At 38.5% G+C, this 21,370-nt stretch overlaps 1 protein-coding gene across 1 annotated transcript; it reads right to left on the reverse strand.

Moving 5' to 3' along the window:
- Window positions 1–247: 247 nt before the first annotated feature.
- igf1 (insulin-like growth factor 1) lies at window positions 248–20,287 on the reverse strand. Its single transcript, XM_055190486.2, has 4 exons — window positions 20,122–20,287; window positions 10,390–10,571; window positions 8,511–8,543; window positions 248–6,180 (listed from the first exon to the last, which is right to left on the reverse strand). The coding sequence occupies exons 1-4, from the start codon at window positions 20,285–20,287 to the stop codon at window positions 6,121–6,123; spliced, it is 441 nt and encodes a 146-aa protein (XP_055046461.2). The 3' UTR covers window positions 248–6,120.
- Between the last annotated feature and the right edge of the window lie 1,083 nt (window positions 20,288–21,370).

The raw sequence follows: 21,370 nt of genomic DNA on the forward strand, positions 1-21,370 counted from the left end.
CTGTCTAGCACTTTTGCAAGGGTTACTATGCAGGTGTTGTTACACTGTAATAAAAATATTTTTTGGTTTAACTTGGTTATCCGTTTGCTTAAAGAAATTGGAGTTCATTCAACTCAAAGTTATGTAAAAATGTTTGTCAACTAATATTTTTTATGTTCAATTAACTCAAAAATTTAAGGCAACCAGGTTACCTTCAGTTTTCATTTGAACAAACTTTTTGTAATTCAGTAATTACTCAAGACTTAAATCGTTAACAAGTGGTTTATTCAGCAGGTACAGTGAACAAGTCCTTATGTTCATATATTCTACAGAAAGCAATAAAGCACCAGCAATAACATTTTAAAAATGCTTAATAAAATGAAAATGCATGTTTTTGTCCAATGCCCAGAATCTTTTATTGTTATATTTATGTTCTGAAAGGTTAAGAAAACAAAAGCACAGTGCCACAAACTTCCAAAACAGTACTTATTGTTACATGTTACCCCCTCCCCTGTATTGAATCAATCAAACGACTCAATTTAAGAGGAAACTGAACAACTTAAGACTAACAATGTTCCTTGGTGTGTTTTTTAATTTGAAGATTGAAGAAACATCTGCAACGCTGCCAAGTGTTAGCCAAAAGCTATTCATGTAACAAACTTATGAACATTGAAAATCTTTGGCATCATGTGAGGTTGGTTACAATGTTAACATGTGCACATAATATAGAGATATTCTGGGTGGACTGAGGCTATTGCTTATGATTCTGAATTTTCTATTGTTTCTTAAAGGAACAGTATGTAATAAATTTATATCAGTTAATCATAACATGGCCCTGATGTTTCACTAGACATTAAGAAATCATTTTCATTTCAAATACTTATATCACTAACAACAGTGGTCTGGCCAGGATATTGTTATTTAAAAAGTTGCAGCCCTCAACTGATGTTTATGTTGTCATGTTATGTATTGGCCACCAGTTGTGTGATTGCAATATCAGTTTTGGCCACAATCCTACATACTGTTCCTTTAATGCTGATTGAGAAGATAATATATATATGTTCTGGTTTAAAAATACAAACTAATTAAAAACAAAAGGTTGCCCTTATCAAAAGTGTTAATGCCGCTATTTAAAATAAAAATAACCTTTATTGTTTGCTCTGATGGTGTACATTTACTTAAAGGTGCAGTGTGCAATGTATAGACGGTTTCAGCAACATAAACGGCTTTCTTGGAACAAACGTAACTTCCGGTAAACTCTGCAAAGATTTAATAACAACAGAGTCCTTTAAGAGTAGTTTATTTCTGATAACAAGCAAACAATTACAACAATTAAATCACCTTTGTTAAAATAATAGCTAAAGTGTATCAAAAACTACACTGGTCTAGCATTACTGTGTAAAATGTGTACTATATAATGTGTATCATCTTAACTACAGATCGGCTGCCAAACGTTCGTTTACATAGCGTTGATTCATGATCGCCGTCTCCCCTCGTTTTTACGAAACCATAGCATTTGTTATTTTAGATGAGGTATTTGTTTCAGAGTTCAGTTTAGCCACTAGCCAGACCATTAAACAAACAGACACCGGAAGTTAAGTTCCGTCCAAACGCATAACCTCGACAAGCATGTGCGTCCGATGAAACCGTCTGTAAAGACCTTACATAATTAACTGTTATGTTTATATCACTTTACACTGTAAAAAATCCAACTTCAAAATGTTCTTTCAACAAAGATAATTAAGTAACTTGAACAAAGATTTTTTTTTTTTGTTGAAGGGTGTCAATACATTATTTTGTGTTGTTCACTGAATGAAATAAGCATAATCATCCAGCTATACAAATATTATTTTGTTGACTGGACTTATACGTTTACGTCCATTTCGTTTACCCAACTTGCCAAACTGAGTAATCTAAACAAGCAATAAAAAAAAATGGTCGGAATGGTTCCCAGCATGCATTGCGACACGTTCACTTCTTTTGTTAATATTTACTAAAACAGATTACTGTTTTAATGTTTGCTGGATTTATTTATGTTGTTATGTCGTAAATGTATATTGTATTAAGAGTTATTTTGAAAGAATGATGTTTGTTCATTGTTACCATGATTGAAAACTGTGTGTTTAGTGTAGTGGACAGCACAAGTGGGATAGCGCGCATCATTGTTGCCTCACCTTAAAAAGGTCTCTGGTTCAAACAAGGGCTAAGTCAGACAAATACTTTGTTTAGGAGACCTTTCTGTGTACACTCCCACAGTCCAAAACATGCAGGTTAGCTGAATTGGATATACTAAGTAACTAATTGAGTAAACACAGAAATTCATTTTTCCCCAGTCAGTTTAAGTTGGTTCAACTTGTTGGTTTAAGTTGATATTACTTAATAAACTGAGTTATGTGAACTACATCATCCAACTCAAAAAAGCTGTGCAGCAAGTTGCCATGAAAATTTAAGTCAACTTTTTATTTTTTACAGTGTAGAATAAGTCATTTTTATCTACATACATATTTTACATGGAAGTCGGCATGTTACAGTAACCATAAAAGTGGCAAACTGCTTCACATTGCGTGTTTCTTCAACTACGTTGTCTCAGATGACTATCGGTTTGTCCTGTGGCGGCTATCGTAGCTTTTCTGTGTGAGCGGTGAGCTGTAGAATGAGCCATTGGTTGCAATTTGCAACCTCACCACTAGATGCCACTAAAATCTACACACTGCACCTTTAATTTTGTGCAATTTCCAAATAAACCTCCCTAAGCATATTGATGAGTAAAAACCTAGACAAGTTAAAAGAAAAACACCAGGCCTGAATAGACATGGACTGTGTCAACCAGGCGTCAAATTTGGCAAAATTATACTGTAACCAGCTTTGTTGTGCAATGGCAAAGTCATCATGTCTGTTGTAAAATTGGTGCCATGAAAGTGCGCATAAGTTGTTTGGCATGGGCATGATTATCAATTTAAAATAATTTAGGTATCCTGAATGAACAAAACATTTAAAAATCAACTCTGATCTGCAATTTTTTTTCATTTTTCTTTATCCATGAAATAAAAAAAACTTTCACTTGCTTACACTGTTACATTATTGAAATAATAATAATAAAAATAATAGCGGAGAGCGGGGCACAACCTAATGCTTTTTGACTTTGGCTCTATCATTCAAAAAATATTTAAGTTTGATTAATCATTTTTTTACACAAGCAACACACACCTCTCTGCTACAAATGAACATTCAAAGTTTGCTTGATGGGACCTACCATTATTGTACAATTAGAACGAAAGCGACAGGAGTGCAAACGTTACAACTTACCCCATAGGTGGGATTAATTGTAACAAAGAGAGGGTTTGTTGTAACACCTGCTAGAAAATTTGGTTTCAACACAAATAATTCAGAAAAAATCCCTCTAAAGGTGGATATTGTTTATATATCTGCCTATAATAGATAGATATCCACACGTCCATCCATATGCATCCATGTATTATGCATCAATGCATAGAAATAGATTTTTTTGAAAGGGCTGCACAATTAGGACAAAAATAATAATTGTGATTTTTTTCTCCCCGAATATTGTATTTCAGTTATCATTTATATTAATAGTATTTACATTGTTTTCATTTCATTATCATTGTGTATTGGCGGCTTAGTTGTAACGCTGTGTTACAACTAACCCCACTGTGTAAAAATGATTTCAATCCCAGCTATCAGTTACTGACATGTTTTAAAATGCTGTTATGTTTTAGGTAACAAGATAAAATAATATAAGGTTGGATTTGGTGACTTACACACCCAACTCAGAAATCGAAAAAACATAAGATGAAGAAATGTACTCTTATGCCTCCAAAACACTCTTTGTTCAATATCTTCAGGGTTTCCCCACAGAAAATGTGTTAGTTAAGGTGGTAGGGTGGGCGGGGCCGAGGGCGTGGTAATCAAAGGGGTGGGGCGTATACGTCATGATAAAACTTAATTTTGAAGGAACTCTGCCAAAAAATGAACACATCCTAGATTATTAATGAATTAAATGTTTTTACCTCTAACGGGAATAGCTGAAGTGAAACTAAAGGGTTAATAAACACAAACTAAAGCAGATGTTGTAGACTGTCTGGCGAACGATTATAGATAGCGTAAAAACTGATTATTTCCCAATATTAATTACATTATCTTAAAGGAGTGTAACTACTGTAGCATGTAAATAATGCACATAAATAACGTGAGCAAGAGTGCTCAACAATTATATCTAATCAACAGGCACGTGAAACCTAGCTAGCAGGTTGCTTAAACAACAATATCACCAGCTAACTTACTTTAAAATTGCAAGAACTATAGACGAATACAATAACAGGCTAAAAATAACCTCAAAACATAAGTCCACTTACAGTTCTCATGGACACGCGTTTTATCAACTGGCTGTCCTCCAGACATGACGGACCACGTCTTATCTCATTTCAGCTGTGTGGTGCGCATACGCGCTATTCGCCGAGATGCAGTTGACGGCCTTTTGTGCAGCGTTTTTTTTTTTTTGGATGACCTAGTTAAGGCGGTAGGGTTTCCAAGCTTAGGCGGCCCACCTTAACTGAAATGTGCTGCGGGAAACCCTGATCTTAACCAAAACACATCAAAAGTTTTCACTATTTCACAGGAGATCATCTTCTGATAGTAAGAGAAAAAGAACAAAAGCACAGATTGCCTTGTATAAATATGTAAAGTAGCTGCGTTACAATTAACCCCGCGTTAGTTTGTGCCCCGCTCACCCCTACTATTACAATGATGGTCACAAGGCTGTGCAAATGGGAAGAGCATCTAAAGTCAACACCTGCAATTATCAATCTACAAAATAGCACCAGTAAACAGTGGGTTGATCATTTATATGGATCAGCTATACGATCCCATCATATACAATTATGGTTAGAGAATGCGAATATTAATATAGTTTGAGTACAGATATACAGCGTACAGAGATTGTGGATCGAAGTCAGAAAGGATGACATCATCATGCGGGGTGAGAAGGGATGTGCAAACAGCCAGGGTTCAAACTCCAAAACCCCCTGGTGGCTTGGACCGGGCTTCATGGAGGTATTGAGTATCAGTCTGAGTAACGTGACCAGTCTTTTTCCAGCAAGATTCAAAAGTCTGGGTAACGTGACAGAGATTCAAACATGACTTCCTGCATGATACTGTATGCAAAGCAAACGGCTTCTCAGTCCTTTAGAGAGATGGTTGTCGAACTCAGGTTGGCTATATGGTGAATCTGTGCGGACGTTCTTCTTGTATACATTACGATTACTTGTAGTTTTAGTGGTGTGGTTGGTTGTCTTTCCTCACAGACATGTTGGTGAAAATACATGCGGATATTTGCTTGTGAGTGGCTTTCTACCTCCCTAGTTTAACATGGACGCAAATAAAACTCAAGATGCGTTTTAGGATGTAGGTCATGTTCTTCCAACCCGAAATTGCCAGGATTATGATCTCTAAAACCCACACTTGAGCACCTTTGTGCATGTGCCCAAGGCTTTTGTATAATCCCCCTTGATCGGATCTTTTTTTTTAACCAAAACTCTCCATCTCTGTGCAGTCGGGTTTCCATCTGGTCTACGCCATCTAGACGGCGTCTGTTGTCATGAATCGACTGCCATGTGGTGAAGCTTGCGAACATTTTGCATAAAGACAGGATGTGCATGTAGGAGATCAAATTAGGTTTTGAATTGATAAGAATGATATTTTTTCAAAGATTAAGCTATAGATCCTTATTGTGATGAAAGTATGGTGGGTAGTCAAGGCTGGGTTGTGGTGATGCAGCTGGGCCTTGGGAGAAGCACATGAACTTTCAACCAGTCACCTATTACCTCTTTTCCAATGGCTGTCCGGTGGAATATGGACCTCAGCACATAGATGTGAATTGGCATTGAAACGGGTCAATATTTGGGAAATATCAAGCGATCTGCATCCACTAGGCGCATAAGTTCACACAAAGAGGTAAAGAAACAGTTTTTATTTGACTTTTATAGCAGCTAATTTTCTTTGTTTTTTACCCCCATAATGGGGCTTATTCATCCAGTATCCTGTTGTTTTTACAGTGAAGTATGTCTCTGGATGACTTTGCTGTCTTTATTTCCGTTTTTTTGTTGTTGTTGTTGTCCACCAAGTCTACATGCGATAGTTTCGGCCTCCTGTATTTCCTCGGCTCGAGTTCTTCTGATGAACTTCCTGAAAAATAAAATAAAAAGAGTTTGGGTAAATTTTGCTTGATTTCGGACATCAAACCTTACCATGGTAAAATACTAACATTTTAAGAAGTGTTTGGCATTTAAGAAAATAGATGGTCGGCCCCCATGGTTAAGACTACAAGAAGTAAACGAGAGAAGAGAACTGTGCTAGGTCACAAGTCAACCGTTGCGGCTGGTTACTTTTTTAAAGGCGCACAATGCGGAGCTCATCAAAACATGTATTTCCCCCCTTATGTGTGTGTGTAGATCATCATGTCAAAATATGTGTTCAGCACGTCATGTTAACCTACTCTCACCTAAAGGATTATTACGAACACCTGTGCAATTTCTCATTTATGCAATTATCCAATCAACCAATAACATGGCAGTTGCTTCAATGCATTTAGGGGTGTTGTCCTGGTCAAGACAATCTCCTTTACTCCAAACTGGATGTCAGAATGGGAAAGAAATATGATTTAAGCAATTTTGAGCGTGGCATGGTTGTTGGTGCCAGACCGGTCTGAGTATTTTACAATCTGCTCAGTTACTGGGATTTTCACGCACAACCATTTCTAGGGTTTACAAAGAATGGTGTGAAAAGAGAAAAAACATCCAGTATGTGGCAGTCCTGTGGGCGAAAATGCCTTGTTGGTGCTAGAGGTCAGATGAGAATAGGTCGACTAATTTAAGCTGATAGAAGAGCAACTTTGACTGAAATAACCACTCGTTACAACCGAGGTATGCAGCAAAGCATTTGTGAAGCCACAACACACACAACCTTGAGGCGGATGGACTACAACAGCAGAAGACCCCACCGGGTACCACTCATCTCCACTACAAACAGGAAAAAAAGGCTACAATTTGCACAAGCTAACCAAAATTGGACAGTTGAAGACTGGAAAAATGTTGCCTGGTCTGATAAGTCTCGATTTCTGTTGAGACTTTCAGATGGTAGAGTCAAAATGTGGTGTAAACAGAATGAGAACATGGATCCATCATGCTTTGTTACCACTGTGCAGGCTGGAGGTGGTGGTGTAATGGTGTGGGGGATGTTTTCTTGGCACACTTTAGGCCCCTTAGTGCCAATTGGTCATCGTTTAAATGCCACAGCCTACCTGAGCATTGTTTCTGACCATGCCCATCTCTTTATGACCACCATGTACCCATCCTCTGATGGCTACTTCCAGCAGGATAATGCACCATGTCACAAAGCTCGAATAATTTTTAAATTGGTTTCTTGAACATGACAATGAGTTCACTGTACTAAAATGGCCCCCAAAGTCACCAGATCTCAACCCAATAGAGCATCTTTGGGATGTGGTGGAACGGGAGTTTCGTGCCCTGGATGTGCATCCCACAAATCTCCATCAACTGCAAGATGCTATTCTATCAATATGGGCCAACATTTCTAAAGAATACTTTCCGCATCTTGTTGAATCAAAGCCACGTAGAATTAAGGCGAAAGGGGGTCAAACACAGTATTAGTATGGTGTACCTAATAATCCTTTAGGTGAGTGTATGTGCATCACACGTCATGTCAAAATAAGTGCCTGCTGCAGACGCAGATATAATAAAAGAGACACTCACGTACTCGCCTAATCTCATGTTTAATCAGAGTTTAGTGTTAAGTGTCTTGCGAGTATTTTGTGAACATGTACATAACTACTATTATGTACTATAGGCAATGACGTCATTACCTGTGAGAAATCTCCAAGTCCCATGTAAACGCAGTTGTCTGCGTAGCCGGTTTATTGATTTGCATATAAACAGTTTTTGCAGATTTTTAATAGTTATCCGCTTATTTTGTGCATGCACTCAATGAAACCGATGCAGTTTTGAACTCATTGTTAAGACATCTAAGGTGACCTTAGATTCAGCTTCCAAAGCATGACGTATGGGTGCAGAAATATGTCTGTGGAGAGCGGAGATCTACCACAAAAACCACTTAGGCTGTTCACTTGCTAATGGTTTTCTTTTTTTCGTGAGAGGAGCTCTGAGAGCACTTTAAAGGATGGCCCACATTTGGGCAGCTTGTGCGACAGGCAAGCTGCTTTATCCTTGCGTACCTATCGTAGCACGATGTACTGGCACGAGTTAAAGAACAGTTTATCCAAAAATAAATCAATTCTGGCATCATTCATCCACTATTGAGTTGGGGATTTATTTTTTTACAGAAGTACTCAGGATGTTCTTCAAAAAAGCTACTTTTAAATCATTTTTGGATTATGTACTAAACTTGAATGTTAATATTCAAGCGTTCAATCTCCATAGCGTTGTCATGCACACATACAGGACTGTTATGGTTCACACATAGATTATAGGAAGACGTACCTTACAGGAGTGGCTATTTCCAGATGTAGGTTTCTGTAGGGGAACACAACCAGTATTGGTTATTTGACATTTATTGACACTTAAATGTTACACATGATGATGGCTCTATTCTATGCACTGTAAACTTGAAAAAAGTAAGTTACCTGGTTGACTTAATTTTTGTTATATTTTTAATTTGAATTAACTCAAATTTTAAGGTAACCAGTTAACGTAATTGTTTTAAGTTAAACCAACAAATCTTTTAATAGAGCATAATGATGCCTTTAGATGTAGTGGAGATTTCGCTCATTTTCTCTACTTGCTCTCTCAAAATCCGAGACTGATGAAATTTGGGGCAAGTTGGAAAATAACTGGCATGGGATGACATTACTGTTGAAATTATGAGGAAATATATTGACACTATGCCAGAGAGATGTGCTGCTGTAATTGCTGCAAAAGGTGGACATACCAAATATTACAGTTAAGAGCGGATAAAAACAGTATGACTCACTTCATCGGATATTTGTTGTGCTCAGAACAATCATTATTATAAAATCATGGTTTGGAGGCAAATAAAGGTCAATATTCAGGTCTGTCAGATGTATTCACTGAATTCAAATCAATTATTTACGTTTTAATTCCGTTAAGGTGGTTTTTTAACTCATTCCCCGGCAGCCTTTTTTTTTAAGTTGCCCGCCAGTATTTTTTGTGATTTTCACAAAATGCCTTTTAGGAATTTTTTTTTTTTAAGTATAAACATACAAATATATCAAATGAAAGAACAGACCCTCTGCTTTCAAACAAACAATAAACAAACAAACAAAACGGGGGGGAAAGTTTCATCAATATTTTTCTCTGCTTATAAACTCTTAAAAATGTGAATTTTTCTTAAAAAATACAAATTTTTAGCAAAAAGCTGAAATAATTGAATTTTTGTGAAGGAATTTTGGTAGAGATCAGATTCAGAACGATTATCAAAACCTACACGCAGTGTAAAATTAATAAATAATTTTTTGCTTTAGTTTTTTATACATTGGGTAAGTGCGCCATCTAGTGGATAATTACAGATAACAATAAAAACTCATCAGGAACGCGTTTTTTCATGCAAATGTTTATTCTGAATTGACGAGATCTCGTCAATGGTGGGGAAAGAGTTACTGTATTTTTCAGTCTATAAGCCGCATTTTTTTTCATAACTTGGCTTGTGCTGCGTCTTATAGTCAGGTGCGCCTTGTAAGTCAGTATGATTTAATTTTGACATTCATGAGGCAAGAGACAACATTACCGTCAACAGCCGTGAGAGTCCGCCATATGCTGCTTCTGTATTTATGTAATTCAATGGATTCAGTGATGCGGAATGACGAGTATGCGAACTTAACGCTAGTTGGCTTGTTCGGTTAATTAAGCCTATTCAACCTTCCAGGTAAGTTCTGTATGGTATGGTTTATCGTTTAAATAACTGATAATATTACTTTAACGTACAGACATCTATTCAGCCTGCTGTTCTGTCTGCTATTGTTTAGTTGAATAACTTGCCTTTCCAGATTAAATGTCTGTTCTTCGCCTTGGATTTTGTGAAATAATTTTATAAATAAATGCGACGTATAGTCTACTGGGACTTATATATGTTATTTCGTCTTAATGATGCATTTTTGAATATTGCAGCTTATACTCCGGTGCGGTTTGTAGTCCGGAAACAAACCATAGATACAATGCAATGCGACGTCATTTAACTTCATTCATTTTAACAATTCTTAAAGTTAGAATTTAGACAATTTGAATTGCAATAATCACAAAATGAAAATTCACTACCCTGGAAGGGTGGGACTTAGGGTCAGTTGGGACATAATCATTGTGGCTGCAGTTACTGTGCATCCATGTGTATATTTCCTGAACCCACCTTTGGTGTCCTTGGGTTATCTGTATGCCTTTCCCTCCGTACAGATCGTGGAGCTTTGCCGGACTTCAAAGGCGCGCAGTACATCTCCAGCCGCCGCAGTTCACAGCTCTGAAAGCAGCATTCGTCTACGATGCCACGGTTGTGCGACCGTCTTGAACTCGGTCCATATCCTGTCGGTTTGCCTGTTGGGCACATAGCAACAATTTTTAAAAAATGGTAATCGCTACAGCGCGCATCTGAAATGCTTTGCGTAAATGACAAGCAGGTATTAAATGTAGCCTGTCATCAGAATGCGTTGAAGCACATTATCCATTTTATTTTTACCACGATATCAGTTTGCGGGGAACAAACACTCCTCATCAGGTCACCTCTAAAATGCTAAATTTCGAGTACTTGAAATACATTTAGTAACCTGCGGCTGAGAGCTCGCTCACAGACTCTGTAATAGCTCAATGCGTCAGCCAGACCGTGGCTCTGATAATTCAGATATATGGATGCGTTAACGACATGAATTTCTTCAGTGTGAAATTTACAGGGTATCACTTTGCACCGAGCAGACCCTGTCTGGCATGCTCCCCAGTTAAAGCGAGGGTCACACTCACCCAAACGTTGAGAATATCATGTTTTCCACTTTCAAACTTGATGTCTTTAAACCAGTCCACTTGTTCGTGAGGCCAAGTCCAGCACCCGTGGGGTCAAATCAACCCTTGCGGAAAACTCCCGGCTGTACAAATTGCACCTGGCAAACCAGCCCGACCATGGAGATCTCCGAACCGCATGAGAAGAAACACATCTCTAGAAGACCACGATGAACCTACATCCCCATTATTACTGCTTAACTAGGTGATAATTACCCATGAAAAGACCTCATGGGTAAAAACTCTGTGTGCTGCCAATGAGGTGAATGCACCCGTTATGTCCTAGACATTATGTTTAATGATTGGGTTATAAGTCAGGATTTGGGTTGTCCAGTCCCAGTCCAGAGCTATTGAGCACCGAAGGATTTATGTTAAAGGTAGACACCTTGAGTAACTTAATGTTCTTTGCTCTGGGACTACGATCTCCTGGTGGCCCTAAAAAATATCCTGCTCTCCATTTACAAGTCACCACTCACCTAGGGCGATATAGCTGTGATATTCTATTCCCTGTTACCAAATGAAATAATAATAATAATTTAATATGGCATTTACAAGGAGGAAATGCCTTTCCCTTTCAGAGTTAATAGCTCTTGGCTCACTGGGCGGCCAGCGCTGACAAAATGGATTAACTTCTGCTTTGCTTTTGCTGCACTCTGACAGCGTTGTTTTGGAAAGAGAGGTGCTCTAATTCTGACAAAGATGCACCTCTCCAGATTGCAAAACAGATTGCTAAGCGGTGGGGGAATAGGGGGCACTGTTATCTTTGCTAAGTATGACTGAGGGGTACGCATCTTTTTGAAGCTATGCGTAAGACCCTATTGTGTTTGCGCGCTAATATTAGTTTTAGTTTTGTGCTCCGTCAAAGGACCAAAAATATGGATGGCACATCTTGAGGGGAACACATCAGAATCAGATATTCTTCAGTGACTCTTTATAGTCATAAATTGGTCGCAGGTTTGTTTGTTTTTGTCAGTACGGAAATCAGATTAGTCTTAGTCTGTTGTTTGTGTTTTTCATTATCCATACAAATTGTTCACAGATGTTCACATTTAAGATTGTTGCCGTGTTGGAAAGATTATCTATCGGCTAGCTGACAATCTCTCATCCCCAATCACGTAAAACTATCAACCCATTCGCAAGAGGACAGCTATTTTCATTGCTAGAGGTCACTAAACAACAACAGCTACTGCTTGATGATGTTTTTAAAGAGCGTGGAACGATGTATTGAAATAAAGGTTTGTAACCGTTACCAGTGTTGGGGAAAGTTACTTTTAAAAGTAATGCATTACAATTTTAGTTACTCTCCAAAAAGTAACTACTATAATTGCGTTACCTAGTTACATTTCATGGAAAGTAATGCTTATGTTACTTTTTAGTTACTTTTGCATTACTTTTTCTTGGCTGAGGCTTGACCTCTTTCAGGCCTTGCATGTGTTTTAATGACTGAAAAGTTCTGCATTCAGAAATTGCATATTTCATCACAAAAATGTCGAGCTCTGGCCTGCCAACTCAGCTTCTGACTCAAACTGTTCCCACACAGGTGTGTCCGCATAGAGTCCATAATGTGACTACGTTTAGTTTAATTCAGTACACAATTTTTTTAAATCAAATTAATTAAACTAAAAAAGTAACTTGCATTACTTTTTTGAAAAAGTAACTCAAATATTAATGTGTACATTTAAAAATTAAGGCATTACTTTACTCGTTACTTCAGAAAAGTAATATTATTAAGTAATGCATGTTACTTGTAATGCGTGACCCCTAATACTGATCGTTACGTTAGAATATAAGTCCCATAGTGTAGCTTGATAGAAGCGCCGTGCACTAGACGGTACTACTTCAGCATGCAAACTTGAGCCCGACCAATATATCGGCAGGCGGTATCGGCATTCATAATGGCCGATAAATGAATATTTAATAAAAAACGTACGAAACAGCCTTCAACCATGTCATGAGTGTTTTCGTCGTAAAGTTTGTCCACCAGAGGGCACTCTACAACCTCCCTGTTGTCAACACTCGTGTATAACGCATCACACATCCTGCAACCTGCTGATCCAGCCAGAGTTGGGCAGTGAGAACAACAGTGAAGTGAGTTCATGGTGAGTTGGTCACCGGCCAATAAAAGAAACAAGTTTCTTTTTAAAATGTATTATCATATTATTTTAGTTGAAACAAATAAATAACTACAAATAACTAATGTTAGGAAAATCTGTTAATGTTTTGTTGCGCGTTTCTGTAAAAAAATCGGCCGATATATCGGAATATTGGATTTTAAAGCCAACAAACATTTGTATCGGTATCGGCATTCAAAATCCTTTATCGGTCGGGCTTTAATGCAAACTACTACTACTGCGCATACCAATCGGCCTATGACATCAAACCATTACGAGAATGATTTAATAGCAACATTCTTGCGATAGTTTGATGTCATACGTAGATCAATCTGCGCAGTGCCACATGAATTCAAACCAAAGTCTTTTAAAGGAAGTTGTGTCAGACCATTTGCAGCCCCTCTAAACAAAACCTGTCGATTATGCGCAAAGTCTCTCTCCCAAGGGATTCCGATTAACGATTGGCTCTTTTACTGGGAGGGGAGACAAGAGCGGCCATTTTGACCATTGCGATCTCCCCCATTCTTATCGCATATTCGTAATATTAAATATCTTTGATTCAAACCCACCAATGGCGTCTTTAGCAGCAGAAACCGAGGTTAACCCAGACAAGCAACCCTATGAAGAGGGGCGAATTTTTATTTTATTTTACGTAAGTCCACGTAAACAAAATATATAACACTAAGCAAGTAGTTTTTGGATATTTTAATGCAAAAATTGTACATATTGTGCCATTAAACCTGAGTATATCACCTCCATTACTTCATACTTGGATTTCTTAGACCAATGTGCTTGCAACTTGCTTCTAACTGAACCGCCGCACCACAAAATGTCAATTTTACTGAGGAACAACACTGGAAACAGTTTGATTTCTTCTCAGCAAGGCGCAGAATTTTATAGCTATGATGCGGTTACTGAAGTACAGTGAGTTCTTGGAACGGGTGTCATACACTGCCGTTCAAAGTGTCAGGATCTTTATTGTTCACTCGGGACTATAAAAGCTGCTATAGTCCTGGAAACTACATCTTTATCAATGGTACCACAAAGAGTTTATAGCAACTATAGCAAGAGGAAGTTTTCTTCCCATGTTTTGTCTTAGAAATCACAAACTTTCTGGGAAGTTATGGGTGGTCAGAGATAGAATTTTTTTTTAAATGTTTGACTGTTTTGTCCAGGAACTTCATACACCTATTTTAAAACAACACGTTTGTAGATATTTATTTAAGTGTAAGTTACAGTATGACTGTGTAGTGCTAAAGCTGTCGTTTAAAGAAAAACACCACCGTTTTTCAATATTTTACTATGTTTTTAATTCAACTTAGACTAATTAATACATACCTATCTTTTATCAATGCGTGCATTTAATCTTTGTACAGCGCATCGTAAATGTGTTAGCATTTAGCCTAGCCCCATTCATTCCTTAGGATCCAAACAGGGATGAATTTAGAAGCCACCAAACACTTCCATGTTTTCCCTATTTATAGACTGTTACATGATTAAGTATGGTGGCATACAATAAAACGTGGCGATTATTTAAGTGGATAAAAATGAGAGCTATATTGTATGGCGGAAGAGCACTTAAGGGCTCGTTATAGTTGTGCGTAGGTCCTAGGGCGTAGCCGCGACGGCGTTGGTTCCGCGCCGGTTTTCATTTATACTTTTGCGTCGTCGTCCGCGTCGACGTGCAAACACGCGCGCAGACCGCTGGTAGGCAGTATCCATGCGTGTAACCACAGTAGCATCGCCACCGTCAAAGAAGAAGAAGCTTGGCAAGTTAACCCACAAACGAAGGAGAAACAGCAACTTGTTGTGTATGATTTGAGAAAACCAGCAATGATGGTAGTAAATAAACAGCGACTTTTGTTGCAGTTTGAGTTAAATCACTCCTCAACTTGGCCATTTCACCGTCGCAAACGGAAATACCTATGACGCAGTTTTTTTACCTGTCTGGAGGGGTTCTTGTGGACCAATCACAGCGCTTGCGGTCCGCGTAGAACTGACGTGTTGTTAAAAATTTTGCGAGGTGCACGTCAGGCTACGCAGAGCTACTCACAGGCTACGGATAGCCAACGGCGTAGCTACGGCGTAGAGCTTACGCACGACTATAAATCGGGCTTTAGTGTGCAGCACTATGACCTCGGGTGCAGTAATATTGAGGGATGTTTGAGCGAGAGGGGGAGTAGTCAGGAGTGATGATGTCACTGTGTGTCGAGGTCAAAGTGCGGCAAACTAAGTGCTCTTCCGCCAAACAATACAGTTCTCATTCGATTAAGTGTATTTATTGTAAAAGATTGGTATGTATTCATTTGTCTAAGTTGAGGTATAAAAACAGTGGTGGTGTTTCCTTTAATGTGTGAAGCTATTCATAACATACAGCAAAAATGTAAAGATTTGTGCAACTTGATTTGGTATGATACTTTAGGTTTTGTCTGACAAAATATCAAGGTATTTTTTACAGATTTCTGTTTAACAGATTAGCATTACTCAAATGCTGCCGCTCTGTTTTTTGCCACTCAGTGGGCGTAACCGCAGTCCCTCTCGCCAACGGCTACGTCATGTGCATACCCTCCATATAGGACAATGCAACCCTCAATATGGCCACCTTGGCCGACAGAAGTCCCGCCTTCCAGTTAAAAGAACCAATCCTTAATCGATAAAGACTGACGATTCTCTGGGGGCGGGGCTCTGTACGGAGTGGCGTGAGGTCCTTGCCAACCTGTGCCCATGCGTAGTAGCTGAAACAGAGCTATTGCAAATATGGCTGCCTAGTGGTGCGAATTCCCTAAAGGGACTTTGCTTTTAGGTTTTTGCTTACGTGATCTAGTCAATGTTTTTAGCCTTGTAAATCTTGCAGCATCCAGAAGGTTTTTTTAAGTACTTGTGTCCATTATAGAACAAGAGGGGGCCGGGGGCATCCTGATCATCTTGTAATCCTCCGTAATCTGGAACCGCACTAGAGTCAAGCTTTTGTGTGTGCGTTTGTGTTCCAGCTGTTGCAAACATAATGAAACAAGTAGTCCTATCAGTGACGTATGTTACCACCCCTTGTTTTTGCAATCTTTCTTGATCTTCACTGCTGTGGGACCCAGCGATCGTTGCGTCATGCGTTGATTTGCAATCCCTTTCATGCATCACAGAGTAATCGCTTTCAATTCTTTAAAAAGGCAACACAAAACCAAAGCTTGTCTAGCAGTGGTTTACGTGCCACGTGCTCCCAAATTCTCGGTTCTTGGGACTCCAGAACTTTTAAAGGCAATCATGTGAGCCGTAACCGTCATGTGACTAATCACTCTGAAGCCACAGGAAAATTACATCATTTTGAGGCGCCACAAGAAAGTCTTGTATCCTTTACCAATGACTGCCTAGAGCTGTGATGTCAAGTGCAGCAGACAAGGAAAAATATACGTCAATTTCACACTTTTGGGCAGTGGTAAACCATCTTCTACAATATATAATATTAAATGTGAGTGATTATGTAAGTTAAAATGTATTTAGTCAGAACATGGCTAATTTTGAATAAATCAAGAATGATGCTCTTTAGCACTGAATGGTGTATTTACAACATCAACCAGCAGGGTGGTGTTGTGGTCGAGGTCAACTCGAGTCCGAGACAAGACCAACACCAGAGATCGGGTGTCAAGTTCGAGTCAAGAACAAGTCCACATCCAGCTTTAAAAATCATTGGAGGTCAGAGATATCAGTGGTGCAACAACAATATAAACAAATGACCATGACCATCTGCTTGTATTGTCACTTATTCAGAAGTTCTGCTGCACAGCAACCAACACTTAACTGAGGATGATTTGGGATGGGTTTGCTGTTGAGGCTTTTCAAAGACAGCTAAAGATTTCTGGGTCAGGCTAATAATGGGAAAAACTGACTAAATCGAGGATCTTTTCTTCTCCCTCTTCTTCTTCCTCGTCTCCGGCTCATCTTCTCGCTGCTTTCCTCAGACCACATTTTGTTTCAATAAAAGATTTTTCCACAGAGTTGTATTTCACCTTTCTTTTAAGAAAATGAAATGTGAAGTTCAGAAATGTAAGTGGAGTTGCACTGGCAGTGACACGGGACCTGGAGAAAGACTCACTGGAATAGAAACACTGTTCACTGTCACTGGATGCTTACTGTACATGGGATGCCAAGCTGAATCCAGTTTGTTTGTTTGCACGTGTCCATAGGGTTGGCCACAGGGCTTAAACCCACCAATAACCTTTTTCGTCTTAAAGGGACACTCCACTTTTTTTGAAAATATAATCATTATCCAGCTCCCCTAGAGTTAAACATTTGATTTTTACCGTTTTGGAATCTATTCAGCTGATCTCCGAGACTGGTGCTACCACTATTAGCATAGCTTAGCATAATCCATTGAATCTGATTAGACCATTAGCATCGCGCTCAAAAATGACCAAAAAGTTTCGATATTTTTCCAATTTAAAACTTGACTCTTCTGTAGTTACATCGGTGTACTAAGACCGACGAAAAATTAAACGTTGGTATTTTCTAAGCAGATATGACTAGGAACTATACTCTCATTCTGGCGTAATAATCAAGGACTTGCTGCTGTAACATAGCTGCAGCAGGCGTAGTGATTTTACGTAGTACCCAAAAATAGTCCCCTGCTATTGAAAGACACTAAGGGGACTACTTTTAGGCACTGCGTAATATCATTACGCCCAGCCATGCTACGGCAACAAAGTATAGTTGAATAATAGTTCCTAGCCATATCTGCATAGAAAATCACAAATTTTAATTTTCTGTCAGTCTTAGTACACAATGTAACAACAGAAGAGTCAAGTTTTAAATAGGAAAAATATCTAAACTCTTTGGTTATTTTTAAGCGTGATGCTAATGGTCTAATCAGAATCAATGGATTATGCTAAGCTATGCTAAAAGTGCTAGCGCCAGACTCTGAAATTAGCTGAATGGATTCCAAAACGGTAAAAATCAAATGTTTAACTCTAGGGGAGCTGGATAATGAGCATATTTTCAAAAAAAGTGGAGTGTCCCTTTAAAGGGACAGTGAATTCTGCCATCATTTGCATACAAATTACTAAAAAAATGCTGGGTAAAGGGATGAGCCGCTGTTATCCAAAGTGACTTAAGGGGCGCTATCAGGTACAGTATACTTTTTATTAGTATGTGTGTTTCCTGGGATTAACCTTTTGCATTGGTAACACAATGCTCTGCTACAATTTTTTTTCTTAGTCTAGTTCACATACCTTACACAATAAACTACATTATATAAATACTATAATGATTTACCCTTATACATATAAAATAATATTATGCATATTATATGCTCTTCAAAAAGTTTGCCATGATGATGCAACGATTTCACTGAAAGTTGAGATTAGCATAAACGTATTTATTTTGGGCTCTGTACCGACCAAACAAACACATGGCCATTGACGGCTATAAACAGTCCAGCCAGCTTCTTTGTAACCGCACTAAAAGCTCAAATGTTGTTGACTGGAAACTTCAAATGTCAACCCTGAGTTCAGTCTTGCACTGGCTCCTATCCACTAGTGATCACATAATACATAATCTTTGGTACCCTGAGACTGTCACACTTCCTCAACTTGTTTGCAAGTCATAAATATTTTATTGGCTATTATAAACAGATAGCGATGCACAAAACATGCCCATTGCGTTGTTGTGATGTAAGTGATCTCTTTCTATCCACGGAAATGAAATGTGATGTTTAAACGGAGAAAATAATGTTTGTCTAAGATTAGAAATGTTTTCTGAGCCAAATTAAATCCAGCTACAGCTAGTGAGAGTTATCCGTTTGAAAGGCCTTAAAGCGACAGTTCAAATGAAGTCAATTCTGTTGTTTAAAAGTCATGTCTTTCATATTAACTTACATAAAAAATAGTCAACATTTGTACCACAGCTGGGGCAGTCACCTTTAAAGAGGATATTAATGTTATAAAACAATCATAACACTGAGCCGTTCCTTTAAATTCACATGTATTGCAAATGTATTGCCAATCATAAAGGTTACATTTGCACGATCAAAGCAAAACCTTTGTGGATAGCACATAAAGCTTGTAAGAAGCAAGTCCCATCAAGATCTATTTGCCTACTGCTGACTGGGACATCCCAAGACTCAGCAAATCTCCTGACCAATGGAAAATTGGAGATTTAGGTTTAGGGATCAAAATGGTTTTCTTTGGGTAGTTTCTCTGATGGAAAAAGACGTGTACTACATTTATTTGCCCTTCTTACACTTGCACTGCTTGCTTGCCAGATTCCACCAACCTCATTTTGGGAGAAAAGCAGCTGGCAGATCTACTTTACATGTAATACACATTAAACATCAGTCTAAGCCATTTTTTTTCATACTGTATGCCACATGGGAACTGCAGCAGTTCACCTTGCAATAGTTTAAAGTCAATGTGAACACCTTTAACAAACTATTTTACTGTCATAATCACACACATTTTCTAAGGGAAACAAACAATTATGATATTCAATGAGGAAATCTATAGGATGAGACTTTTAAAGTTCATTGGAATGCTATGGATGTTAGGAACCAGAATGGAGGCAAGTGATTGGAGAGTTTGGATGTATTTGTGATGTCAGCCAAAAAAGAAAGTGGTTTCAGACATGTAATAATAAATAATTATGAGGAAAACCTTTTTTATTAAAAATGCATGCATAGTATTACCAGAGATGTGCATTAAAAACAAGTTGGTTTAATTATGATATAACAGTTTGACTTTTGGCATATCTGCATGGCACCATTTATTATATCAACTGTATTTTTTGTAAAAATCAGACATGTTTATATAATCACACAACATAATCAAAATTAAGCAAAAAGAACCTAAAAGAAGATTTTTTTTTGAAAACTGGACAGCCATGCAAACTGATGCTTTTTTATTTATGAGTGGCGCATTAGTGCTAGGGGAGAAAGAGAGAGAGAGCGCGCGCGGGAGAGAGAGAGCAGCACTTGATGAATAAATAAAATGTGCACTTACTGAAATAAAAGCCCCTGTCTCCGCACACAAACTGCAGCGTGTCCACAAGCTCCGCCCCGCAGAGGGTCTCCGGCACCGCCTCCAATGTCGCGGGCGTCAACGCGAGGACGCACAGCACCAGCGAGAGGGTGTGGGTGCTCGAGAGACAGCGCATGGTACACTGCATTACAATGAGAAACAAACGATACATTACCATATAATGCATTGAAACATGTAAGGAGTATGTTTGTTTCTTTTCTTCTTTCCTTTTTTTTCTTTGTAACGCAGATGTTAAAACGTTGGTTTGTACCTATTAAATATACAATAGCCCAACAGTTGTTTCAAAGTCTGGATCATTCTAGTTTAATGTTTGAGTTTGTATTGGCCCAATAATGGGTTAAAACAACTTAATAACGTTTTTTTTATAATGCACCATAAACTCCCCTATACTTTGCATATCAATGACAGGTGCCTAAATATAAAGTCTACTTTACTTGCAAGTGCAGTCAGCAACTAAAGAGTTCCTGCAGTTTTCCTGTAGCTCAACCCGATCACAGTGCCAATGCCATGGGTTCGATTCCAGGGAAACACACACACTGATCTTATAGAAGCTATATGCATTGAATGCGTTTTAGTAGCATCTGCATGAATATGAAGCGTTCAATGTGCACCTGTCGGTATATCTACATTGAGGTTACTTTGGCAGGCGCGCATTTTCTTGAATGGTAACAGCGAGCGCACCATAGTCTCCAAAATTAGATGCTATACCACTTCATTTCTAGTCAAAAAAGAAATTAGGAGTCGGTGACTTACTGGAATTTCCTACCTTCAAGTTTAGCAAAAAATAAGCAAGTACTTTCGATTGTCTTACAATGCGCACTGAAGTGCGTTAAGCGCGCGGTTTGAATGGGATTATTATCGTCTCTCATGAACTCCGGCAAAAGAAGAGCGCTTTTGAAAACGCGGTAGATATGGGTGTCTTGGATAGAGCCCTGTGGTTTACTTAAAGATATGCGAGGTGTAACCGTAAAGCTGCAAAGCCGCCAAACCCAAAGAGGAAGCACTTTACATAATAAAGAGAAATAATCGTGCACTTGCGCAACGCGTTCAACCACACGACGCACACGTATGCAATAAAATCTCCTATAGCTTTTAACATCAATCTAGGCAACAAAACATATAGTACTTGTGATTATCCAAGATTTTATTTATGTCGAGTCAGCACTATTTACTTTTAAGGATACAAGTTAGTGAGTTGTGCACTGCGCAA

Source organism: Misgurnus anguillicaudatus, chromosome 1 (genome assembly GCF_027580225.2).
Source record: "Misgurnus anguillicaudatus chromosome 1, ASM2758022v2, whole genome shotgun sequence".
Taxonomy (NCBI): domain Eukaryota; kingdom Metazoa; phylum Chordata; class Actinopteri; order Cypriniformes; family Cobitidae; genus Misgurnus; species Misgurnus anguillicaudatus.